General features: G+C 55.9%; 4 protein-coding genes across 4 annotated transcripts; 2 read left to right on the forward strand and 2 right to left on the reverse strand.

The window, feature by feature from the left end:
- Nucleotides 1-324: 324 nt before the first annotated feature.
- On the reverse strand, nt 325-2,067 carry J7T55_008811 (uncharacterized protein; the record flags this gene model as incomplete). Its single annotated transcript, XM_053139166.1, has 1 exon — nt 325-2,067. The coding sequence occupies one exon, from the start codon at nt 2,065-2,067 to the stop codon at nt 325-327; it is 1,743 nt and encodes a 580-aa protein (XP_052998083.1).
- A 927-nt stretch (nt 2,068-2,994) lies between these two features.
- J7T55_008812 (calcium-transporting P-type ATPase) lies at nt 2,995-11,581 on the reverse strand (the record flags this gene model as incomplete). Its single annotated transcript, XM_053139167.1, has 12 exons — nt 2,995-4,191; nt 4,253-5,749; nt 5,922-5,934; nt 6,001-6,151; nt 6,268-6,318; nt 6,395-7,687; nt 7,757-7,802; nt 7,891-8,051; nt 8,231-8,728; nt 8,784-10,118; nt 10,169-11,369; nt 11,444-11,581. The coding sequence occupies 12 exons, from the start codon at nt 11,579-11,581 to the stop codon at nt 2,995-2,997; spliced, it is 7,581 nt and encodes a 2,526-aa protein (XP_052998084.1).
- Nucleotides 11,582-13,014: 1,433 nt separating this feature from the next.
- On the forward strand, nt 13,015-14,994 carry J7T55_008813 (double-strand-break repair protein rad21; the record flags this gene model as incomplete). Its single annotated transcript, XM_053139168.1, has 2 exons — nt 13,015-13,278; nt 13,336-14,994. 2 exons carry the CDS (start codon nt 13,015-13,017, stop codon nt 14,992-14,994), a joined length of 1,923 nt encoding a protein of 640 aa, XP_052998085.1.
- A 3,478-nt stretch (nt 14,995-18,472) lies between these two features.
- J7T55_008814 (uncharacterized protein) lies at nt 18,473-19,951 on the forward strand (the record flags this gene model as incomplete). Its single annotated transcript, XM_053139170.1, has 1 exon — nt 18,473-19,951. One exon carries the CDS (start codon nt 18,473-18,475, stop codon nt 19,949-19,951), a length of 1,479 nt encoding a protein of 492 aa, XP_052998086.1.
- Between the last annotated feature and the right edge of the window lie 773 nt (nt 19,952-20,724).

Here is a 20,724-nt window from a genome sequence, read left to right on the forward strand (position 1 = left end):
TGCCTATGCTGTTTGCTCAATCCGTGTCTTGTAGCAACGTCAGTAGCGTGCTCTTGCCGTTTCCTTCGGACTGTGCGACGATGTGTGGGTAGCTTGAGTGGACTCGCGTCGTCTATATCTCCCGTGCACATCATGATGTTGACAATTCAATCCTAAGAACTTCAATATTATTGGACATCTTTTGTTGGTCTGGTCGGCGTATATTGAACGGAGTGTATTCTCATGTATATCTAGCGCTCTTGCACTTTCTATGCGTCCAGTCAGGAATTCCTATTTTCACACGGATATATCTACAGGGCTGATCCTCAGGACTTGACTTCTCCCTCAGGACTTTTGCTTGCTTTTCGCCTTGTCTTCATCGTCTTTGTTGACGTTCTGTCCCTCCAAAACGAGGTCCTTGTTCCCACTCCCCTTTCTTCTCTCCTCTATCAACATCGCAAACCCAATACCCGTCGCGATGCCGACCAGATGCGAGATCCAGTCTTTCTGGCCCGGCAACTGCCTGAAGGCAGGGATCAGGTTGAGGCCCACGATCAGGCCGATGATGCCAAGCCCCTGCATGCCGTTGGCCGGGTCCGGCGGCAGGTCGAGGATCTTGAAGCCCTCGAAGCGGTGCAGCCAGAAGTAGCAGCAGATGACGCCGAAGACGGCGCTGGAGGCGCCGAGGCCGTAAGTCAGGTGGCGCGTGAGCACGCACTTGTACAGCGACGCGAGGAAGCCGGCGGCGCCCGACCCCACGAACACGGCCAGGTACTCGGCCCTGGACGCGTCGCCGAGGAGCAGGCCGCCCAGCAGCCACAGCACGAACATGTTCTCGACGAGGTGCGACGGCGCCTGGTGCGAGAAGATGGCCGCCACGGCGCCCGTGGGCCGCGGCATCACCATGTCCATGATGGCGTGCTTGTTCAGGAACTTCCACGCCCCCATGCGCCGCCACGCGACGAACACGGCCAGGTTCACCAGCAGCAGCCCGTAGATGGTGGCGTCCTTCTGCGTCAGCCACGGCACGAGCCGCCTGTCTTCGGCCGGGGCGCTGTAGAGGCCCGATGCCCACCAGAGCAGCGGCACCAGGGCGGCCACGAAGATGGTCGTGGGCAGCAGGACGCGCCACCTGGGCGCCTCGGGCGGCGCCTCGAGCTCCGAGGTTGCTTCGGCGCGGTACGCTTCCTCCTTGGGGCTCATGGCGACCTGGCGGGTGCGTCCGTCCTCGGTAGTCGCAAGTCCTCCCCAGTTCTGCTGGGCCGCTTCCTCCTCCTGCTTGCGCTTCTCCTCGAGCGCCTTCTCCTCGGCCTCGCGCCTCGCGATGTTGCGCGCGCGGATCTTGTCAAGGATGCTGTCGCCGTAGACGTTCTTGTCACCTGACTCCCTGTAGAGCGACCAGGGGCTGGACTTTCCACGAGCACTGACGTCCTTCTGAGCACCGTCTTCCTCGGATTCCGACTCCGCCATGCTCTCCAGTGCTCGCAGCTCGTCCTCTGCTCTCAGCCCTGCATTGGCGATCTCGTCGACAGGCACGTGGGCCCGGAGATAGCCGAGCGCCTGCTGGATCTCGCGCTCTGTGAAGCTGGCTGTGTTGCCCTGCACCTCAGGGTCCTCGAGGCTGCCAGCGACCCTGCGGCCGTGGAGGATTCTGAGCAGCTTGTTGGCCCTCCAAGACGTCATGTCCGGGGAGCCCTTGAAAATGGTGTTCGTGGTGACCTGGTCCAGTTCGCCATCCCTGCGGAAGGGCAGACCTTCCTCATCCTCGTATCCGGGAGGCAGGTCAACGTAGTCCGTCACCACACCCGAGGAGCCGAAGAAGGTTCGCCTCGGGTGCTCGATGCGCCAGGGAGAGCTGCGCCATGGCTGTTGGAATTGGTTCTGCGCAAGGGCGATGACATGCTCGCCGGGTCCTCGATGCCGTGAGGCTGTCCATACCGAGGAGGCAAATCTAGCTGAGCCGGCGAGAGGCCCTATTGCGGTTGCTTTGGTGACACCAGAGGCCGCGGCCCGGACCTGGTTCTGCAGGTTGAGCCGCAAGGCCGGGGCGGCGCGAAGACAGCAATTAACACCGAGAAAGGTGCTCATGTCGCCGTAGGTTGTGCGCAATTACGGCGCGCCCTCGTGCATCCACCTCCCATCAAAGCAATGTTTGCAAGACTCGGCGAGCTGAGCTTCGTCGGTTCTGTAAGTCAGTCGACTTTGAGAGCTCGACTTGATGGTTGACGCGCACTGAAGAAAAGGTTGCCTGCCGGTTGGGGGACGTTCTCAGGTGCGATCCACTCAGCAGGGGTCCCACCTGCAATATTAAGAGTTGTGAGAGAGTTTTAGGTACATATCCCCATAGCTAAATGTGCTAGTCTACTGAAGTAAAGTGTACCCGGAATTAGCCGCAGTAGTGGGCCAGAAGCACCTTAGCATTATGTCTTTTGCGCCCTATCCATCATTTAGGTATAGTTACAGCAGCCAGGCTGCTGGACAGTGTAGGGTAAGAAGAGGTATTGGATCCATATATTACGAAAGTAATAGCATTCAGCCTACATAATACCTGTTCTTCTATGTATTTTAAATCCGTTGCAATTAGAATCTGTACTCACATAGCTACAGCAAAATAGCTTGCCATAGCGAAATGGCTTACCACGGCGAAACAGACCAAGTGCCACAAAGAGCCCGAGCAACCACTATGAATTTATTTATTAACGACAATCTAAGAGGGTTAACAAACTAAGGAGGGTGCGAAAAAAGATTCCCAAGCCCGGGGGTTGAACCCGGGGCTCCTGGCCCCAGAGGGCACACTTCCGCAGTGTGCTTCCATGTGTGTCATTCAGGAATGTTGCCATTACACCAGCTTGGGTTGCAATATCAGAATCTTGCTGGATTATCGATGGTCATTGCCACGGCTGTGATGACATGCTTACTGCATACAATTTCCAGAATTTTTAAAGGTGCCCGCTAATGCTATCTAAACATGGCATCCTGCATGATATCTCTAGGAGCAATGGACCCCGTCTCAGCTCATGCCCTAACAAAGCTGCGCGCCCTTCTTCTCTCCTCCTCGCTCAGGACCCACTGGATGCTCTCGTCCGAGGTGTCGCCCATGATCTCCTCCCACTCGTCGTCCTCCATGTTCGCGACCATCAGCACCTGGCTGACCTTGGCAAACAGCTCCCTGACGCTGTAGTTGCCGCCCTTGGACACCACGCCGATGATGGCCGAGAAGTCGCGCTCCATGCGGATCACCCCGAACGCGTTCGCCCGCCCCGAGTACCCCCACGCGCGCTTCTCCAGCACCCGCGCGAGGTACTTCGCCGTGAGTTCCAGCAGCGTGCTGAACGTCTTGGGCGTCATGATGCGCGCGATCGGCTTCATCAGCGCGTCCCACCCGTGCTCGAAGCGCCGCGCCACCTGGTCCAGCAGCTCGTCCTCGTCTATGTCTTCTGCCGCTGCGATGTCCGCCAGGTCCTCCTCGCTCAGTGTGTAGTCCACCTCGCGGAATGTGTCAGCGAGGACCCGCTGCATCCGGAGCTTTACAACTTGGTTAGCCAGGACTTGCAGACCCTCGCCCAGCAGCTCGGTAGTTTTGGAGGTGAAGCTCGACAGGAGGTTATTCAGTGCATTTGTGACAAAGGTGACATCGTGTTCGAAAGGGAACATGTCCTCGAGCGGCTGCTGTGGCCCAGCGCCGTTGGTCCGTTCTGTCGATTTTCCGAGGAAAGTGAATATGATCCTTTCCAGGTATTCGTTGGACATGTCCAAGGTGTTGATGAGGACTATAAAAGCGATGATCTTGTCCTCCGGCGGGAATCCTCCCTGAACTGCCGGTTTTGGATATGATTCGTCTCGCATTTTTCTCTGCACCATGCCAACAAAGTCCGACCCCAGGACCCGGCCGACCGTTGGCAACACTGAGCCGACGGCCTCTCTTTGATGCGTAGAAAGGGTCTTTTGGATGACTGTGTTGACGATGTACATAACGTCGTCAACGGCTGACATGACAAATGGAGGCTGGCCTTCCAATTGTTTTTGTGGATTTAGTGAAAGCCCGCTGGGCATTTCGTCTATCTGGAACGCCTTCTCCACGGATCTCCTGAAGAAAAATGTGCTCATGACATTATATGGCGTGGTTAGCTTCCCTGAAACTTTGCGGCTCAGGTTCGATTTGGTCAGAAGTTCCGGTGTTTGTAGAGGTGCACCTTCTTGTGAATCGAGATCCTAGATAATTGTAAGTCAATAACGTATTTCCTGGGGGCTGTGTCTTCCAGGATTGACTTACCTTGCATTTCCCAGCGATGAAGCGCGAGTATAGAGACCATCTCCCGAGCATTACAGCGATCTCGTTCAGCAAACCATCCACTTCTTTCATGTTGACTCCCTCATCCTCGCTGTTCCTCGGGTCATTGGTTCCGCCGCCTACTGCTGGGGAGTTCACCCTCGATATGCCGGACATTCCTTTTTGCTGTGGTAAGAAGCTCTGCACCAAGAATGAGAAGGGATAGCTCTTGACATCTGTGAGCTTTCTATCCACTCCTCTTTCGTCACTCCACGAATCCAGGATGATGCCGCCTTGGACGTCAGCCTCCATCTGTAGCCTCTCAATGACCTTGACCATCTTGCCAGATCCGTAGTGTCTCTCCACCAGGCCTCCGTGGCTTTCCACAATCTGAGCAATGTGCTCGAACAGTTTGGTAATCGCATTGGCGTAGAAGAAGCCGTCCTGTGCGCCGTGGCCGCCCGTGCCCGACTTGAGCGTCTGTCTCGCAGTCCCGGCCACTCCCTGGCAGACATACCGGCCGTACACGTCGAGTCCCACATCGCCTCTTCCTATGAGAGGGAACAGCTTAAAGAAGCGCGTGACCTTGGTGCCATCCCCCTCCTTGGCCGCCTTCTCAAACTCCCGGAGGAACAGCCCACACAAGCTCTCCCTGGCGTTCTCGAGCGTTACCCATGGAGCGTCGGGAATCTCCACCGTCGGCACCGTGGCAGCGGCAAAGCCGCCCCGGATGATCTCTTCAGGGATCCTGCTGGCGCGGGCGATGTATCCCGCGGCCGCCTCCCAGTCCTGCGGGGCGCCCATGCTCCAGACCACGCCGCCGACACAAGCCTTGAGCTCGGCGACCTGCTCGACGACGCGGAGTGTCTCCTCGACGCGCTGCTTCTCCAGGTCGAGCTCGCGGACACGGCCGGACAGCCGGCCCGCCGTGTGCGCGGCGCCGGCGAGCATGTTGTTGCTGATGGACCGCGTGGCGATGACCTGGGTGCCCAGCCCCGCGCGCAGGTTGTCCAGCCGCCCCAGGTCCCGGCGCAGGTCGGTCTGGGCGGCGAGGCTGGCCTGCAGGCGGCGCGTGAGGTCGGACTCGCGAGTGTGGAGGTTTGCGAGGGCGGCGCGGACGTCGGCGGGGTTGGTGGCTTCGCGGATCGGGTTTGGCTCTGCCGCCGAGCTGGGGTGGGTGTTGCTTCGGTGAATGCCGCCGTGAGCAGCGGCGTCCTGGGCGTTCATGTTCGCGGTGGGACGAGCTGTCGCCAAGGGCGAGGGCGACGGGCTGTTCTTGGTGTTGATAGTGAGGGTGTTGGTGGCCGATCGAGCTCGGCCCGAGTCCTGTGAGGTTGTGGACACGCCATTGAGAGCAGACATCGAGCTGGCCGTGACGGATGGCGTTGCATGCCTGCCTGTTGAGGGAATGTTCAGGTCACGGCTGTTGCTGCCATCAGCTGCGAGGTCTAAAGGTGGTGTTTGGGTGCTGATTGCCTTGACGACGTTCCAGCGTTGGACCTAAGCCGAGGGAAGAAGCTACGTAAGTCTGCTGTGGGCAGTTGGTCCGTCCAGGATGGCCCCATGGGTATAACCGGCGCTAGAAAGTCAGGGGGCTTTCTCCCTTGCATTTCACAGCAGCACAGTCAGACTGCATCCTCCTAGACTAAGCTCATTTACTCTACAGACTTACAATATCGTCTGCTCTATTTAATTGTCTTGCTTCTCACGAAAGATCTCTTTCTGCTTTTTGAACAATTGCCCCAACCGACCCCTTGGAATTGCTTTTCTCCAGCTGAAGGCGCAATCTCGCCTCTCGACAACCGTTCATATCAGTCTCGAGGAGCAGACGAAACCCAATATCGGAAATGTCGACCACCATGGTCCGAAAGTCGCAGGATTCCGTTTTTTCTTCTCCACAGACTGTTGTCACATATTGTGTGTCCCAAGAAAACCACCCAGAATGAATGTCTGCGACGCTTTTCATAGTCCTCATGCGCATCTGTTCGTGCGAAACTCGATGCATGTGAGCCGCGCACCTCCATGGAGACGGCGCATCGAGCCTGCCGCGGCCATTTTGCGGACGTTCACTGGATCCATGGATTCAGCTGGCGAAGACGAAACCCATGATCGCGCCGTTCTGGTACAAGGTTGGTTCCCATTTACCTCTTTGGAAGAGTTCTAGGGCTGCCTCCTCCAGGTCGTTCGTCTTGACGTCTGCCAACACTGCCCTCAAGGCCTCCACGGCTTCCAAGACTTGGTGGGCAAGCCTTGCAAAATCAGAATGTCTTTTCGACGTCCGGCTGCTCTTGATGTACTCCTCTAAGAAATTGTAGTTTTTCAGTGACTCTGGCAGCAGACGTTGTGTTGCCTGTCCGTACTGGGACAGTGGAGGCGGAGACTCAAATATTGCATCGAGCAAAACGTGCAGTGTCGGTTTCTCATAGTCGACCGATATGTTCCTGACAGAGGATAGCCCATTATCAGGTTCGGCCACCATCCCAAGAAAACCATATACACGGTCGGCAGGGCGGCTGGTCTGGCGACTACCAAAGTCCCTTAGCAACGCCCACAGTGGGTAACTCCCACCACATTGCCGAATTTCCCATATCTCCCACATGGGAGACGGCACACCCCATGAAATAAAACGATGCGTATGGAATTGAGCAAGTAACGCCTCCAGACTGAGTGAAAACTTTTCAGACATGACCTGGACACGTCTCGCCATGACGACTTCCTGGACAATCCAGACGCGTTGCCAGTAAGGATTCAGCATCAAAGGGCGAGACGCCTCTTTAAATGCCTCCTCTCTGGCCTTCTGTGCTTCAGATCTCCGATTGCCCCCCATAGGCCTTGAAAAATCGAACTTGGAGTCGGATATGATGCCAGATATGGACGAGTCCTCCCAAGGCCGCCTGTCTAGGGCGAGGTTCAGATACTTATGTTCACCCTGGAACCACCCGTTCGCGAGGCGTTCGTGCCATTCCAAGGCTCTCATTATGACTTCAAGCTCCCAGTTAGAAAATTCCAACCAAACCACAACGAGGTCTGCGGCGGAATATATATCACCCATCAAAGACACCTGCTGTGCAATCTCATTGTGATCACTCTGGTCCAAGCAGACATGGTCGGTCCAGAAGAACAGGTCAAACCGATTGTTACGCCAGACGTGGTCCAAAAATTTCCACAGACTCTCGTGTAGCGCAAAGAGCTGCCATCCTTCGCTGTTGTCTTGAAGATAGATCCGCCTGGTTGGCTTCTGGTCTCCCCACATGTATGACAGCGCCTGATACGAACCCGCGACAAGCAGCTCCTCCCTATCAGCATGGAAGATCGTGCACGCGATATCATCATTTACCTTTTTTGGCATGACTCTGATGAGCCGTATCGTCGTCGGGCGCTCGAGTTTTCGATGTTTGTAGGGTTCATCTTTCACCACGGGCTTAAACATCGCCACAGCTTGGGAATGAATGTCCATTAAATGTTCCAACGTAAGAACATGATATCCTAACCAGCCTGCCATCGTACTGTAGTTGCTGTTCGAGCAGAACAGGAGGGGTGAGGCGCTATCTCTCTAGTTGTGTGTTGTGTCAACAAAGTGTACAGTTGCGAAAGTGGAAGAAGATGCATAAGAAAGTATTTGAAGGCAGCAGATGACATACCTGATATAACTGGGCGAAGGGGAAGTCACAGCCCGCAGCAGAAACACAGCCCATTGGGTTGACCCTCGGGCTGACATCTCCTTGGTAATAACACGTCAGGCTGCAGCTCGCTGCGACATTCCCACCACTGTCGACCCGGCTCAGGACACTCGATGGCACCTCTGCTCCCGACAAGCGGCGATGCTGGCATAAAATGTTATGATCATAATAGTCTATTATAATGCCTCTACACAATGTATTTACAAGCGCTACACCATGCACAGGACACCTTTTCAATAGGTAAGGCCGCATTGCCTCCCTCACACAGCCTGGCTGTACCCACCGCCGAGCCGTTTCTTACCGTACTTCCACCACTTCCTTGCCTCGTCCGCCCAGAAGACGGTGCTGCAGAGCATGACCAGGCCTACCAGGTCGTAGAAGCCCAGGGCCTCGGTCTGGAACACCTCCTGCAGCCACGGGAAGTAGATGACGAGCAGCTGGCCGACGAGGCTCATGGAAACGGCCCAGTTGAACAGCGTGTTGGAGAAGAGGCCGACCTCGCCGCGCAGCACCGACTTGGACTCGGAGCGGCACGCCAGCGCGTTGAACATGTCGAAGAGCACGAAGCACGTGAACGTCATGGTGGTGTCGCGGCGCGTCACCTCGCCGTCTCCCAGCATCTCGTGCGTGTACACCAGCATCGTGCCGAGCATGACGATGAAGGCGGCCTGCGCCACGCGCTGGATCAGTGCCCGCGTCAGGACGGGGGCGCCGCGTCTCCGGGGTGGCCGCTTCATGACATCCGGGTCGACGCGCTCGACGCCGAGTGATTGCGCGGGAGGGCCGTCCATGATGATATCTGGTCGTCAATTAGCAGGTTAACAAATACCCATGTGGTGACTGTTGGTGCTTACTGATCCAGAGGATTTGCATCGCGTTCAGTGGGGACTTGAAGCCTAATATTGTGCAGATCAGGACCAAGGAAAGGCCAGCTGCGCTTGTACTCAGCTGGAAGGTTAGGAAGTTCTGGATGTTGTTGAAGATGCCCTTGCCCTCCTCGATCGCATTCAAGATGGTGGAGAAGTCGTCGTCGGTCAATATCATATCCGCGGCCTCTTTAGCCACGTCAGTCCCGTTTCTACCCATGGCAATACCAATATCCGCCTTCTTCAGCGCCGGCGCGTCGTTGACGCCGTCACCGGTCATGGCAACGATGTCCCCGCGCGATTGAAGCGCCCTGATAATCTTTAGTTTGTGGTCTGGAGTGGTGCGTGCGAAGATGGTCGTGTGGTGCATCGCCTGCGCAAGATCTTCCTCAGAGAGGTTGTCGACGTCTTTGCCGGTCAATACCGGTTTAACCGAGACCTGACCTGGGCCATGGTCCCGAGGAGTAGCTATTTCCATGCCAAGCTGTTTGCCAATCGCCATCGCCGTGGTCTCTGCATCGCCTGTGATCATAATTACCTTGACACCACCGCGCATGAGTCTTCTAATTGATCGTGCGACGCCAGGTCTCGGTGGGTCGCTCATGCCAACCAGACCGGCGAATGTGAGGTTCTTGTACAAAGACTCGTCCTCTTCAAGCCGTGGGCTGGTGCTGCCGTCATTTCCAGGGGTTCCACTTCTAGAGGAGGGTCCGTTCGATTTGCTTCTGCCAGACCTATTCGCAGGTCCACTGGCAAAAGCGATAATGCGTAGGCCCCTAATAGCCATAGCCTCTGCTGCCTGTTGAATCTCCTGTTTCCGCGAAGCATCGAGAACAAATTCCCGGCCATCCTTTGTGATGTAAGTATCACACGATTCGATAACCCGTTCCAGGGCCCCCTTCATGTAGGCAAATTCTTTTTCACTTTTGTCAGACCCGATGGTCACGCCCATCCATTTTCTCTCAGAGCTGAAGGGCGTCTCTGAGGTTCGAGGTCCGATAGACTCGCGCACATCATGCTCACGAAATCTGTCCAACAAGTCAAGCATAGCGACGTCGGTGGGTTGCCCGACCCAGCGCGTATATGTCGAAGGTTCATCCCGGCCTATAGTTGAAGATAGTACGGCCTTGGCCGCAGCTCCATTCTCAGTGTACCGCCTGGCCAGCCGCCCATCGTTGGCGATGTTGCCGATACGCAGGATGCGCAGAGTTGCGGCGTCCGGAGTAGCATCCGTGACCTCATCGTCCGAGTCAACATCGACTACATCGTCTGCACCAAAGTACCACATCTTCGAGCTTGTCATATGATTCATTGTGAGCGTGCCTACTTTGATGTTAGTTTAGTGGGTCTCGCAGGGTCCAGGACATATTTACCGGTCTTGTCAGAGCAAACCACGTTCACGGAGCCCAGAGTCTCCACCTTGGGCATTTTGCGGACGATAGCATTGTGACGAGCCATCCGATGTACACCAAGAGCGAGCGTCACGGTAACAATGATTGGAAGTCCTTCGGGGATTGCGGCAACGGCGAGTGACACAGATATGGTGAATATGTCAAGCAGTTTCTTCCCCTGAAGCCAACCAGCAACAGAAATCAGGCCGATTACCACGAACGAGAACTTGCTCAGCTGAGAGCCAAGGTCATCCATCGAGAGCTGGAGAGGCGAGCGGGGGCTTTCGGTATCGGTGACACTCGTAGCAATAGTCCCCAACTGTGTATCACCGCCAGTCGCAAAGACAACGCCCTGGCCGTGACCGGATTTGACCAATGTTCCCATGTATGCGATATTTTGAGCTTCATTGGAGTCGTGGTCCGATTTCTTGGTGGCCCCTTCCGATGAATTAGCGAAGGTCGGGGTTGGTAGCTGCAAAGTTGAAGCGCCCTGTTTCGCCGATGCCAACGCTGCGCGAGGACGCGGCTCAGCAGTGACTTTGACCGGCTCCGTCTCTCCGGTGAGATTTGAGAGGTCAACAGTCAAGTCGGCGGCTTTCGTAACGCGCAAGTCGGCTGGGATACGGTCGCCTGTGGTGAATATCACTAGATCGCCTGGTACCAATGTCCCGGCCATGACTTTGGAGGATGTTGCTTCAAGGACTTCCTCGGCTGGCGTGGGAGCGCCCGACGAACCGATCTCCTCCAGTCCATTTTCTCCAGCTGGTTGCCAGGTCGGTGTTTTGGGGCCGGCGCCGGACTTGGCCGGCATACTTCTAATCAAATGCGCATGGTTCGGGACAAGATGGTTGAGGGCTTCGATGGATTTCTCGGATCGGTATTCCTGCACAAAGCCGACACTGACGACAATAGTCACGGCGATGGTGATACTGACGGCATCGTCCACATTTCCCACAAGCACAGAAGCTCCAGCGGAAGCAAGCAGTAGAAGTATCAATGGCTCTTTGAATTGTCCCAGGAATCGAAGCCATAATGGCTCGGGAGGGTCGTGAGGTATCTCGTTGGGCCCGAAGTCTCGTAGTCGCGACAAGGCTTCCGGAGGCGTGAGGCCGTATGTCAAGGAGGTCTTCAGGCGCGAGGCACTTTCGGCGGCAGTCAGGCAGGAGAATTCGTCGGCGACGCTCTGTACAGGAAGCACGCTATGTTAGCTCGCAGTGAACGCCCAGGTCATGATCGTTTTGGCGGAGGGTTAAGTACCCTTGACTGCGCTGAAGTTGTGCGCGCTGGAGATCTGGACCGTGGCCGATCGCTGTCAGCCCAGGGAGAGAGCTCGACGGGTTTGCTCGACTCGTTGAAGATTGGCAGGCTGGGGGAGTCTCCAGTGAATCTCTCCATGTTCCCTCAAGGTCAGGGTCGGTGAGGCCACGCCAGTGCCGAAAGCTTCGAGAGAGACTTCGCCAGTCAAGTCGAGCGACCTCCGGGGGCGTTCGAGATGGGCACGAGCCACGACTGGGGATCCAAGATGTTGCAACACTGTGACAGCCGCATTAACAAATGTAGAGGAATCGCAGGGCGGGCGTCATTGTTTGACGAAGTTGTCCAAGGCTCGAATTCAGTTCTAGGAGACGACGACACAAGAAAATGCAAGGAAATGACCGCTCCTGAGTTGCCGTGGGCAGAGAGGTTAAGAGATGGCGCTGACGTGTAATGTTAAGACCGTTTGCAGAATGCTCTTGAATCCTGTAGTCTGGCCAGTCGATCCGATCCGAGTCGGGTCGAGGCTGAATCCACCCAAGCTTGTTGCACGTCAGTGCGCACGCGGCGCAGGCTCGAACGGCTGGCCAGGCTGGCCTGCAGGTCCAGAACAGCGGAAGCTATTCTATTCTAGGTACATGGGTACAGCACCACCCGGGGATTTGGCTGTATTCAGGTACGGGGCACCTCCCTCGCGGAGACGCTGTAGATCTGCTGCATATATGCTATGTAGTCTACCCTATCATCCAAAAGCAATAGGAGATATTCTGCACCTGTGTCAGGAATTACGGGGACACAAATGCACGGGGATGGGAAAGATTTGAATATGGTTTCTCGCAGCTGGATGTGCACCATAGCTTTTCGAATATCTTCTAGCACCTAGCAGGCCGTTCCTTCACTTCTGATTTATATCATGATATTGCTGATTCTGTGTTCCTGACGCTTGAGAGCTCTCAGGTTGGCCTCTATGGTGACCTGCAAACAACTGGAGACGAAGTTGACTGCCAAGCAGGTAGACCGTAACAGTCGCCTTACCACTACCAACCCCCCCCCCCCCTTGCTCCCCCTGACCCATGCATTTGAGGACAATGACAACGTCTGACAGACCCCAACCCTAGCACGGTGGGTGGGAAGGGTCGACCAGCCACTTGCATTTTGGGCAGGGTCTTAACCTTGACCCAAGAACAACAGCAACACCGTCGTCTCCCCCCCTCTCCATCTATCTAATCCTCTTGACCTTCCATCCCACCCGCCCCTGCGGTCCGCTACAAAGCTGTCGCATCTCGCTCCAGCGTCTCCTTTTTGCTGATCGCGCAGTCTGTTGTGCTTCTTGACCTTTTTGCACTCCAAGTACGCGTGTCGCGCGATTTTTTCCTGTCCCGTCCTCGGGTGGTCGGATTCACGCGCCTGGCTACGAACGCGACTCCTTGTTGACCAGCGAGCCCCCCTCTGTTGCGCGTCAGCGCGTCGAGCATCTATCGAATACTGTACCACTATCTATTACAACTTAGGACTGGCCATCGCTTCCGTCCCCATCGGAAGCCCTCCAACGTTGCTGCGACGCCGTCGCGACCATGTTCTATTCTGAGACGCTGCTCCAGAAGACCGGGCCTCTGGCCCGCGTCTGGCTGTCTGCCAACCTGGAGCGCAAGCTGTCAAAGCAACATATCCTGCAGTCCAACCTCACCGAGAGTGTCGAGCAGATCATCACACCCAGCCAGGCTCCAATGGCACTGAGATTGACCGGCCAGTTGCTCCTCGGCGTCGTCAGGATTTACAGCCGTAAGGCTCGTTACCTGCTCGACGATTGCAATGAGGCCCTGGTGAAGATCAAGATGGTGAGTCAGATAAGCCCTGAATCGTATGCGCGTGACGCTCAGCTAACCTCTTTCCAGGCTTTCCGCTCTTCAGGAAACAACGACATTCCTGTCAACCTGCAAGTACCAAACCGGGAGTCTCTCTTGCTACCGGATCGCATTACACCTTATGACAACCTCGACCTGCTTCCAGCCCCTGATGTCGACCTGCTTTTGAGCACCCAAGACCTTGATATTTCTCAGCCTGTGGGTCGCAAAGGTCGTGTTAGCAACCGAGACATCAACTTACAGGAGGACTTCAACAACAGCCAATTCCTAGGAGATGGACTGGAGAAGGACGATGGCTTGGCTCTGGCCAACGTGGATGACCTCGATTTGCAGCTTGATTTTGGTATGGATATCGACGAAGGCCCGACCAGGATGACCGTGGAAATGGGTCGTGAGGCCCCAGCTGCTCGAGGTGTCGAGGAGGACATATTCAGTGAATTCGACCTGCCCCAGCTTGCCAAGGATAGGGACCACGACCAGTCCACTGCGCTCGGTTTCGGAGACAACGGAGTGCGCATTCACGATGATGACGGAGACATCATGATGGGAGACGACGATTTCCGACTAGATCTTGGAGACCAGTCTGCACTGCACCGGGGCGCGGATGGAGCTGATGTGCCCCGGGGTCGCATTTCCGAATCGCCGCTCTCTGACATCGACGAGGAATTTGCCAAGGAAATCGAGATTGAATACAGTCGACACGCAAACAACACGGACATGTACGAGCCGAACGACGACGAGGAGTCGGCAATGGTGCGGAACGCGCCTCAGAGGTCCAAGAAGAGGAAGATTATTGCCCCTGATGAGCAGACCATGCTCACAGGCGCTGTCATCAAGGAGCAACAATCAAAGCACGACAATATCCTCAAGCCCCAGGTGTTCCTGCCGCGCGATCCTTACTTATTGGCATTGATGGAGATGCAGAAGAACGGTGGCTTCGTCTCCAGTGTTATGATGGACGGCCAAAGCGCGACCTGGGCACCAGAGTTGAAGGGTCTGCTTTCCTTGGACGCGATTCGTGCGCCCACTGATCTGAAGAGGAAGCGAGATAGCGGCATCGCAGACATGGATGTGGAGGGGGAGCAAGGCACGTCAAAGTCGCCACGGCTCGAAATCGACCAAGATGACCCGTTCGCAGTCGGCGCGACCGACCTCGGCAACCAGTCTGTGGCAGCTGATGGCACGATACTGGAGATAGAGGGCGACGATGGCATGGGAGCCTACGATGACGAGGGCTCCGCCTTGCCGAACTTCGACGACACAATGCCTCCAGCTGTACACCCTGCAGACAACGGCCCAGTCTCTGTTGGCACCAAGCATGCTGTGCACATCCTGCGTGACCTGTTTGGCGATGAGGCCGCCACCAGCGCAGAGAAACGCAAGAAGACGTCTGTCGTTTTCCAGGAGCTCTTGCCGGAGAAGAAGACGACCAAAGCAGATGCCACCAAGATGTTCTTCGAGTGCCTGGTGCTTGCCACCAAGGATGCAATCAAAGTCGAGCAGCCCGACGGCAAGCTGGGCGGTGCTATCCGCGTGCGAGGCAAGCGAGGCCTCTGGGGTGCCTGGGCCGAGCGCGAGGCTGGCGGCGAGATTGATGAGCAGGCCGAGGAGAACAACGAGGCTCAAGCTCCAAACCAGCCAGAGCCGGCAATCGACACCAGCTCAGCGGCTGTTCCTGTCTCGGCCTAAGGAGGTTCGGGAAACAGCAACAGCATTGGCTAGCTAATTGCATCCTCGGTCAACATCATTGGCGTCCGGCGGCTTCTTGTACAATATGGTTATAGTCTTTTCTTGGGATATCGGTCGCGGCCTCGGTGGCCTTGTTATCACGCGACCAGGTGGCGTTAGGGCGTGGTGGAGGAGATACCAAGTTCTCTGGATTGTTAGTTCTGGCGGGTCCTCCGATCGAAGTATGGTACGAAAAACTGGGGCTGGATTCAGATGTCTTTTTATTATCAATCCCATTCTCGGGCTACGACTGGATTCTTGAGTCCGCGTTCTCGCTCTATTGTGTGCAGCAGGGATTGGAAAAAGGGTCTTCTTGGATACAAGCGGCAAGATTTAGGATTTCGAAGAGCTTTGTCTACGGCAATGGAAGACGAATTAGATAGTCTAGTGTTCAGGCAGTCAGCCAGCTAGTCACTGGCGAGCATATGATCGAGCAAATTGAATAAGAGAGTAGCATCCTGATTGCTGTGCCCCACGACATTCAAGGTTCTGATGAAGGATGATCATCCGTGATGTTCCCTGCAGGATCACCATGATAAGTACAGTATGCCGACCAAGCTAAATGAAGATGGTCCCTTGGCGAACCGCGGATGCACGAGGAGGCAGCCCAAAAGCTCGTTCGTTTGTCCTTGGGAAAGTCCTGGGCGTCAGCCGGCATCGAGCTCACAGCGGGCCACGGTCATGTGAAGCTGATATTGAGTTTGGAGGGGGTTGAAACACTTTGGGGGGAAGCTCTTGAGCCTCGTTGGCTTAGGCGCAAGTAGCGCCCACCCCCAAGTCCTGTGTCCAATTGATGGCGCACGCGAGTTAATCAATTGGAGGTCGGCCGTATCGGGCCTAGCCGTCAGTCGGGTTTTCGATGTGACGCTTGCAGGCTGAGGGTCGTTCCAGATGGCAGTGTCCAGGCCGGCCAGGGTGCCATTCAGGCTGGCTGGGGCGGGCGGGCAGCCCAGCGGTTTGGGTGCTTCTATTCCATACCTGGTCTTATGTCTCATCACCTCAGCGAGACAGGATCCAACGTCTTCACACTCACGTCAATGTTGAACAACGAACGAGTGTTGAACAACAATGGCATGCTTCGTTTCCATGGCGAACAAGACTAGTATCAGTAGTAAAAGTATCTGTGGCTTTTAGTTCTGGCGGCGCGAGGATAGTTTGATTGCAATCGACAGGCTCTGAAACATATCAGCATATACGCTTGGGCGGTAACTAAGGTGCGTGGTGCTAAGCTACCGTAAGCTACTGCACTGTGGCACCTGACTACTCGCAGTATGATGAAATCGGTACCGTAGCAACCGGTGGGATGTTGTCGGCCGGTGTCGTGCTGTCGTGGTGGGTGAGAGAGGGGCTTGACCCAGCATATCGGATTGGAGGTGTGTGGCCGCCAGAGTCGGGCCGGGGAAAAGCCAAAAGACCAACCCACCAGCCCACCTATCTGAACCCACCCGTCTGCAGCGGGCGAGCACACTACCAGACTACCCAGGTACTGAGCAGAGGAGAGGGAGACAGGCTAACAGGGAGACAGGGAGACGCGGCGACGGGCTGAAGGAGTGTTTCGTCCCGTCTATCTCGGTGGAGACTGGTGCGCCTCGGCCGGGGGGTTGTAATGAGATGCTGCATGTTTTTTGGAGTGCCATCTGCCATGTATGAGCGAGTATGAGATTTGTGAAAGCGCTGTTTTGCGCCGGTGGGGACGGCATTGCGGGTACACCTTTCTGGGTATGGGTACACTCTGGATACTACGTTGATTGAATCCGCCCCTCTTTGTGCCTCTTTGTCCCTGCCCCTGGGACCCTTGGCCATAGATCTCTGGGCCCTCTGGGTCCTCTTGGTCTTCTGGGGCGGTCTACTGTCTGCGGCCTGCATGGTCGTCCGAGGGTGGTATCGTATCTCCATACGTATGCGTATACTCAACCGAGAGCGGTACGGTACGGCATGCATGGTATGGACAGAGTTAAGGGACCAATTCAAAGACCAAGAGAAGCATAGGCATAGCACAGGACACAAGGAGACAAGCACACTGGACTTCCCGGGCCGTGGGTTTGTTGTTTGCCCAGATGTTCCCGTTCAATTCATTCTCCATTGCCAATTCCCAAATTCCCAATTCCCAATTCCCAATACCCAATTCCCAATCCCCCTTGTCACTCGCTCGCTCGCTCCCTCCCTCCCCTCAACGCTCGCTCATTCCTTTATCCCAAGGCCGTCGCTTCGCTTGTCCACTCGCTCGATCAACTGACCTCTACACTACTGGGCTGTACTGACCTCACCTCACCTCACCTCACCTCACCTCAACAACACTCACTCATTCCGTTTTTCTTATCCGGGGTTGGCTTGTTTCCTGCCCAATTCTGGGTCCCCACCCCTCACTGCCATCTTTCTGAAGCACCCAGTCCCTGTCCGCCCCTAGCCCAGACTCGGAGGCAAACGAAAGCCGTCCTTTCTCTCTCTCTTTCTCTATTGCCCTGCCCCTTTTATTATTAGATGTGAAGGTCTGCTGTGCTGCATTTCCCTCTCTTGCTGCCACCCTTTTCTCGGTCTTGTCCCTCATCCTACTGTACCGTACTGAGCCCATCGCTTCAATCCGTACCAATCTGCATCCTCCCTCGTCTCCTGATCCGAGCTTCCAGGCTCGCCATCCACTCACCGGCGCAGCCAAGCGTCCAAGATTGCGACGCCCTGATTCCTACGACGAGCGGCATTTCTTGAAACCCAAACTTCGAAACACACAGCATTCATCACCAGCAGAGCATAGCCTCACAGACAGCCACATCACCTATAACAGCCGGCCGATTCCCGGATCCGACTCAAAACCCTTCCGCTCTCCCCCCGGCGGACCTGTGATGATACATTGCAGACGGACCTCCATCTCCAGTGTGCCCTAACCATCACCCGTCTTCTCCGTTGTCTCTTGCCAACCACCTGGCAGCCCCGAGCAATAGCGACCGCGACCGCGACCGCGACAGCGATAGCCGACGTCACGCTTCTGCAAAAGCAGTCGCGTGCTTGTCCGCCGCCGCCGATCTGCGATCATCGCCATTTCGTTGCCCAGCTCACCTTTCTTGGCCTGACTCAACTGTACCTGGGACATCCACCTATGCAGCATTGAAACCGTCATCTCTTTTATGCGGATAGCCCCACAGCGTATAATAGCAACTCCAACTCCAACCCTGTGCCACCCGCATCCCGCTCCGAGGCACGTACGCACGCCATCCATGCTGGACACCCGGGAAGCCTTTTCTCTCCCAAATTCTACAGAGAGCCATCAATGCGTGTTTGCCTAAGCCTTATGCACTGCAACTTCTGGTCCCGACCTACAAGAACCGGTCCGCTCCAGCGGGGGGTTGGGAACATACACAATCACGAGATCTGAGGTGTCCTGCGGTTGCTCGTACAGGTACTTCGTACCACGTACCTCGGGCACGCGACTCTACGCACCCCAATGACAACCACAACCACCCAACTCGTCGTCACCAAAATGTCCGACCGCGATGATAACCACATCATCGACCACAATGGCGGTCTCGTGGCCGCCCTGCGTTCCGTGTGGTTCTATTACATAGCGTGCACACCATGCAGGAAAATCGGCCACCGTCGCGAGACCCGCAAAGAGGCCGAGCGGGAGAGGGGCCTGAAGGCGCGCCTAGAGATGGAACAGCCAGGACTCTACAGACATCCAAACCCCGAGAACACGAACGAGTACTGGATGGAGGATATCAGGATGGGTCCCAGTCTGCCAAAAAGAGGCCCGAACGGCAAGAACCACAGCCAAGGAAAGGTTGGCGATGCCGGGCCCGCGGCTGCGAACGTGGACGGCTCACAATTGGAGAGGGGGCTCACGAATGGCAGTAGTGCGGCATTTCCAAGCAACGAGACCGCCGGAAGCCCTACCGTGGTTGCTGCGGACGACCTCGAGGCGCGAACGACCCTGTCCATGTCGGTGGCGGATTCGACGGATCTGGAATGGAATCACAAGAGATATCAGAGAGAGGACGAAGAGCTGTGGGGCCACCAGATGTACAATCGGGCCGGCCAACGACTTCGCGAAGTCATAACGAAGGGCCGCGACACGGCAGGCAGGTTGTTTGATACCAAGACGGGCCGGGAACGCGAGATTACAGAGGAGGAGCGTTATATGTTCTACGGCACACCGAGGAACCCGCCCGTCAACGACTACCACCCACCTGTCGTCAGCAGCAAACCAGCACAGAAGGGAGAATTCCAATGGATGCTCCAGCCCCCTCCGCCGGCCAAGGTCATGGAGGGCAAGGTACCCGTGAGCAGGAGCGGGTCCAAGACGAGCGTGAACAGCCGTAGGACGCAGGTGTCGCATACAAGCAAGGAGGAGCTTGGCCTTGGACGTCTGGTTGGGGAGAAGCTTGTCAAGGATAAGATCCTCAAGGGGGAGAAACCTTCCGAGGCAGAGCTGACCGTCATCACCGGACCGAGGCCCAACAGCCGTAGGACAAAGACGGCCTCTACAATGAGCAGCATCCCAAGCCAACGCTCTACCAGGAGCCGTAGCAACACCACCGGATCCGAGTCGTCCGACACAATATATGAGCGTAGGAGGAAGAGGAGACTAGCCAAACAGAAGGCCGCAGAGGAGGCTGGTTCGGAAGCTGACGACGAGACTGATTCTGAAGACCAAACTAAGCCCGAGCGACGCGCCTCGCAGAGACCTAAGCTGCAGACCATCGCCAGCTCCGACCTGGCCAGCAAGAAGTCTGACAACAGCGAGAACATGCGCCCCTCAAAACTAGCCCCTATGAGTGAGCCAGCCTTGTCGCCGAGCCCGATGTCTAAGGGCCCATTGGACGACATCACCAACACCGCCAACCAATCTCCTGCTCCTGCTACACCCGCCACAGAGACCAAGTCCGCCGGCGCATCAGCCGACAGTGGACTCGCAATGGCTTAGGTGACTGGGTGCACAGTCTCATGACGTATTTACCTACCTGCATTGTGGTGTTTTAGCCTCTGTGAAATTTTGTCTTTTAGTCTTTCTCTGGTTTTCGCTTCGTTTGTGCATATTCAATCCTCCTCCTGCAGTTGCAGTGAGGCCGGATTCTTTTCGTCCTGCATCATTTTATGGCATGGCTGGTAATGCATTGGCAAGGCTGTTTTACATCAGATTGCATGGCGTCGTGGGCATGTGTCTTTTCCGGTGGGAGAAGGAGGAGCAGGCTACATGGGGCTCGGAGCTATCGCCCAGAGAGTAGATTTAGCTCGAGGGGCTGGCGGATGGTTTGGCCGGGGGAAATATGACCTGGGGAGGTCGTGAGAGGATAGTAGAGAGAGACGGAGAGGATGAAGAGAGAGAAGAGAGAGGAAGCTCAAGCAATTCAAAAGTATCCTCAAAATTCATTGATCTCATGAGTCTCGTCAGCCTTCAGTGAATCATATTGGGAAAAGCATCATCACCAAGTATTTAATCCCAGGACTGGTTCGCTCATTCGGAGCCAACCGATGTGGTGTTTACTGTCTACATCGCGCGGGACGATCATCGTCGCACTTCACTCCAGGTGGAGCAGACTGAAGTCCGAGATCTAGTCCAGAAATCGCAATCGTAGTTCTGTGATCTCGTGGTCGGGGTATTCAACATGACCTTTTCTTTCCCTTCCTTCCCGTCGGAGCCAAAATCATGCATACCTCCTTTGCTTAACCATGAAACGCCTTTTAATGCTCTCTCAC

Source organism: Diaporthe amygdali, assembly GCF_026229845.1.
Source record: "Diaporthe amygdali strain CAA958 chromosome Unknown NODE_4_length_2575358_cov_65_588622, whole genome shotgun sequence".
Lineage (NCBI taxonomy): Eukaryota > Fungi > Ascomycota > Sordariomycetes > Diaporthales > Diaporthaceae > Diaporthe > Diaporthe amygdali.